Below are 4,683 nucleotides of genomic sequence, written 5' to 3' on the forward strand. Positions count from 1 at the left end.
CGGGGCCACCCCCTGCCATGGCCGCCTGGAGCTCTGGGCTTAGCTCGCTGCCCTGGAAGGTGAGGAGGCGTGGGCTGGCCGCAGGGGGCCCGTCCCCATTCTCCAGCCCCTCGATGGCCATCAGTTCCGGGCCCCTGGCCAGCCGGCGGCCGCCTTCCCCCAAGGACTCCCCCTGCAGTAGGCCCCGCCGGAGCTCAGCCAGCCGCTTCACCCCCAGCATGAGCTTCTTCTGATGACCTGAGAGCAGGCGGATAGAGGCGGTAGGGTGAGCTGGGGCTGGAGACGGTGCCCTTCATCCCTTCTGGACCCCGAAACATCTTGGGGGCCCTCAGAGGCACGCGGAGGCCCAGCCAGAAGGCCCAGGGCGGTCCTCACCGAGCTTGTTGACGCCAATCTCCTGCAGCTCCTCCCAGGTGAGGTCAGCCACCAGCCCCATGGAGTCGTAGCCGCTGCTCACCAGCTGCTTGTGGTACTGAGGCAGCCCCAGGGCGCACAGCCACTCCAGCAGGTCCGCCTGCAAGAGCCGCACCATCAGCCCCCGAGCCAGGAGGGCTCAGCCGGCGGTGGGAGCTCGTGCCTGCCGCCCACTCACCGGGATGTAGTTGGGCAACCACTCGGCGATGCTCAGCTGGGCAATCTCCGAGGCGATCTTCTTCCTGTGCCCAGGCTTGGTCACCCCGATGGCCGTCAGGTCCTGCCACACAAAGTCATGCCGTCAGGCCCCCTCCCCTGGCCACGGGTTCCTGCCCTGCCCTCCCGCTGTGGCACCGACCTCAGGCGTCATGCGGCTGATAGTTGGCACGTCGTAGCCGGCCTGCAGAAAGTGGGCAGTGTAGCCCTCCAGCTGGAATTCGCTCAGCCAATTATGAATGGCTTGAGCATCCTACAAGTTGGGGGGAGGGGGTGCTGTTAACGGTACTGAGCCAAGGCCACAGCCCCGCCATCAACCCCAGCCCCACCCCAGGGGCCTGGTCCGAACAGGAACTCAAGTCCATGCTGAGGCCCATCCCGCCCCCTCCTCTGGGCCCATAGCCACCTCCCCAGTGGAGGTCATACCTTCCCCTCCAGCAGCTGCTCAGGCCTCACGTCCTGGGTGAAGTGCTGCTCCCCCGAGCGATAGTTGGCCAGAGGGCGGTGGTTCGGGTTGTCTTTAAGGACGGAGAGAAATGCATTCAGGGTGACAGGATGCAGGGGTGCCAAGTCCTCGGCTGCCCCACCTGCATCTCTCCTGGCCCACCCAGGCCCCCTTCCTACCTGCCAGGGACGCGGGCTGTAGTCCTGGAGGCACCTGGTCCTCTCCGGCAGAGGGCAGCGGCTGGAGACGGGAAGGCGATGTCTCTTGTTTGGGGAACTGGCAGTGGGAGCAGGGGAAGGGGAGGAGAAGGGGTCCAGCCCTCGTCCCAAGAGCCCCCCACCCCCCACCCACCTGGGCGTTCTCAATAAGGAGGCCGGTGCTGTGGCCGTTGGTGCCCTCGGAGCTCTGCCCGCTGCCAGCGCTGCGGATGCTGCCCACGCTGCCCTCGCTGCCCACGCTGTTCCTGTCACCTGCTGTGGGGGCAGGAGCCAAGCGGTCAGAACCCCGGTGGGCCCCGCCCACAGCTGGCTGGCAGCTGGCCAGAGCCAGACGCTCATGCCGGTGCCTAGCATCGCCCTACCCGCTCCCGGGGAGGACGTACCTGGGCTGTCTGGGCTGAGGCCCACCCGGGGCAGCTGGCCATAGGTGAGGGGGTGCAGGGGCTCCTCGGCAGGGGGCTGCGGCATCCTAGAGAAGCCTGGGCGCAGGGGGGTGGGCACAGAGGGGAGGCGGGGTGCCAAGACACCCACCCGCTTGCTGACCACCTCGACGATGCCCGGGGGAAAGTAGCCCACACGGTCGGTGCCCCTCTGGCTCTCGTGGATGTGGCCCTTCCAGCGGCCGTCTGGGTGCTGCTCAAGCACCTGTGGCAGACAGGCAGGGGGGCATGGTCACTTCCTGCGCCAAGTGGCCAGCCTGCAGCCGTGGTCCAGCTCCTCCCCTCCCCCCAGGGAGCACCCCCTGATGCTCAAGTGGGCCTACAGTCCTGCCCCTGCCAGCATCCAGCCCAACCCCCGGGTTGCCTCCAGGGCAAACAAAGAGTCTGGAGTCAGCCTGGGTTCAGACCCCAGCTCCACTGCAGGCTAGCTTGTGACTCTGGACAAATCACTTTAATTCTTTTAAGCCTCAATTCTGTCAGCCCTAAAAAAGGAAGTGGTTAGAACGCCTACCTTACTTAGAAGGGAAAAAGTTCAATGAGATCGTGCAAATAAAGACCTTAACACCAATCCTGATCCACAGCAGGTGCCCAAGTAAGTGACGGCAACCAATTGTATTCTCAGAGGAATGCCTACATCAGGTCCTCACCGTGATGACATCCCCTGCCCGGACATTGAGGGCAGTGGGGTCGTGGAGGTTCCAGAAATCCTTGAGCGCCCGGACCTTCAGGATCCCTGAGGCCTCTGAGATAAGGAGGATGACGGGTGTCATCTGAGGGTTCCCAGGGCATCTTCCCACCCCTCCAGGCCCCTTCATGACCCTTCCCCAGGTCCCTGCCCCCTCATCCCCATAGCATCCCCCCGGCCAGCCCCAGGAATGTGACATGTGCTCCTCCTCCACTCCCAGGGACCCTCTGGAGTGGCTCTGAAGCCCTTGGGCTGGGTCTTCTCCCCACCACACGCACCCCGCAGGAGCTGCTTAATCTCCCGGCTGGCCTGGGAGGTGGTGAACTGGTTCACAATGTCCAGCGCCGTCTGGTTATACGTATTCCGAATGTTCACGTCCACCCCGCCCTAGGTGTACAGAGCAGGCCCAGCCTGTGCTGAGCACCGGGTTGGCTGCTTCTCCCAATTCCCACAGCTACCCAGGAAGTAGCTACTATTTTCATATTTTACACGAGGAAATGGAAGCTCAAATTTGTTCTGGGACGAGCTCAAGGTCACTCAGCCAGTGAAAGGCAGAACTGGGGCTCGAACCATGTCTGTCTGCTTTCCAGCTACTTGGGCCCCAACCCATGCAGGACAATCCTTCTCTTGCTTCCCCAGCCAGTCTTGGATCCGGCACCCGGCGGGGATCCGTACACGCCTGCGGGGTGACCAGGGGTCCACACCCACCTCCAGGAGCAGCCGCACCACCTCGGTCTTGCCGTACAGCGCAGCCTCGTGGAGCGCCGTGCCTGTTTTGGTCTGGCGGTTGATTTCAATCCCGGCTCTCAGGAGCTGCCTGCAGACAGGAGGGCGAGTGACTGGCGTGGGGGGCAGCAGGTACGGAAGGAGAGGAAGCTGATCGCTGGGGGCTGGGAGAGCAATCCAGAGCCAGGGTGAAGGGGGCAGCAGGGCAGGGCACTGAGGGGACGTGATCAGTCCCATAGGAAGAGGAGGAGGAAGCCGGGGGGTCCCCGGTGGGTACCTGATGACCTCTCTGTGGCCATTCTTGGCAGCCAAGTGCAGGGGCGTGGTGTAGTTGGGGTCGCACGGGTCCTTGGCCTCCCCCTCCAGCAGCGCCACGCATAAGTGGCTGTTCAACAACAGCTGGGCCACCTGCGGCAACCGGCACTTGGGTAGGGCCTCCCCCCCAGAGACCCCACGCACGCCCAGAACCCAGTACCCCAAGGGCAGCAGGCCTCACCTTGAGCCGTCCAAACTCACAGGCCAGGTCCAAGGGTGTCTTCTTGGCCTTGTTGACCAGGCATGGGTTGGACTGATGCTGGAGGAGCATTTCTGACTGGGGTGGGGGGAGCCGGGTGAGGGGTCTGGTCTGGCCGGGCCCGCTGTGCCGGCCCCTGCCCCCAGCCCCAGCGCCCTGTAGGCTGGCAGGCTCACGTACCACTTCATAGTGTCCATACTGGGCAGCCAGGTGCAGTGGGATCTGCCCGTCCAGCGAGGCAGCGTTCACGGCCGCAGAGGCGCGCAGCAGCAGCCTCACGGGCTCCAGGCGGCCCTGCCAGGCCGCATAGTGCAGTGGGCGCATGCCTGCAGGAGGGGACGGGTTTCTGAGGGAGGTCCTGGGACGGCCTGGGGTTGGGGGAAAGAACTGAGCCCTGGCTGGAGGGGAGAAGACCCAGAGGAAGCTAGATGTGGCCAGGGAGAGGCCCGGCTGAAGCCAGAAGCCCACCATGCCCACCACAGAGGATCTGGTGGCCTTGTAACCTTAACTTCCCCAGCTGGATAATGGGCTGTCAGTACCACCCATGACCCCAGTAGGCTGTGAAGACTGACGAGGTCCAGCGTCTGCAAGCTCCGAGAAGCCATGCCCACATGCCTTGGCACTGCCGTGATGTGGCAGGGGCACAGTGACCCCAGGGTCTGGGGTGGGGGGTACCCTGGGCTCTCACCATTGCTGTCCTTGATATCCACGGTGGCCTGAGCCTCCAGCAGCAGGGCGATGAGCTCCAGGCTGCCCCCCAGGGCGGCATGGTGGAGAGCCGAAAAGCTGGCATGGTGGGACACAGGTCAGGGGTGTCAGGGAGCAGTCTCCACCCCCAAAATCCTGGTCTTCCAGGGCAGACTCATCCTGGGGGCTGGCGTGGCTGAGTTACTTGCCCACTGTGGCCGCCCCCCCGCACCCCCCGCCCCCGACACACACACACCCTGCCAGCCATGCCGTGGGAGCGCAGAGCTGCTGGGCTGCGGCATGAAAGGGCTTAGTGTCTGGGCTGAGAGGCCTGTTTG

General features: G+C 64.4%; 1 protein-coding gene across 1 annotated transcript in view; it reads right to left on the minus strand.

Annotated features, from left to right (window-relative positions):
• Positions 1-4,683, minus strand: part of CASKIN2 (CASK interacting protein 2) — a 13,555-nt gene that overhangs the window by 2,977 nt on the left and 5,895 nt on the right. Inside the window, exons 4-18 of the mRNA XM_010856499.1 lie at positions 4,347-4,444; positions 3,839-3,984; positions 3,641-3,736; positions 3,422-3,552; positions 3,127-3,235; positions 2,697-2,805; positions 2,381-2,475; positions 1,677-1,938; positions 1,427-1,548; positions 1,255-1,315; positions 1,057-1,148; positions 773-883; positions 593-694; positions 376-514; positions 3-237 (exon numbers count right to left, since the gene is read on the minus strand). Coding sequence (XP_010854801.1) covers positions 3-237; positions 376-514; positions 593-694; positions 773-883; positions 1,057-1,148; positions 1,255-1,315; positions 1,427-1,548; positions 1,677-1,938; positions 2,381-2,475; positions 2,697-2,805; positions 3,127-3,235; positions 3,422-3,552; positions 3,641-3,736; positions 3,839-3,984; positions 4,347-4,444 — 1,908 coding nt within the window. The remainder of the gene's footprint in view (positions 1-2; positions 238-375; positions 515-592; positions 695-772; positions 884-1,056; positions 1,149-1,254; positions 1,316-1,426; positions 1,549-1,676; positions 1,939-2,380; positions 2,476-2,696; positions 2,806-3,126; positions 3,236-3,421; positions 3,553-3,640; positions 3,737-3,838; positions 3,985-4,346; positions 4,445-4,683) is intronic.

Source organism: Bison bison, unplaced genomic scaffold (genome assembly GCF_000754665.1).
Source record: "Bison bison bison isolate TAMUID 2011002044 unplaced genomic scaffold, Bison_UMD1.0 scf7180017864371, whole genome shotgun sequence".
Lineage (NCBI taxonomy): Eukaryota > Metazoa > Chordata > Mammalia > Artiodactyla > Bovidae > Bison > Bison bison.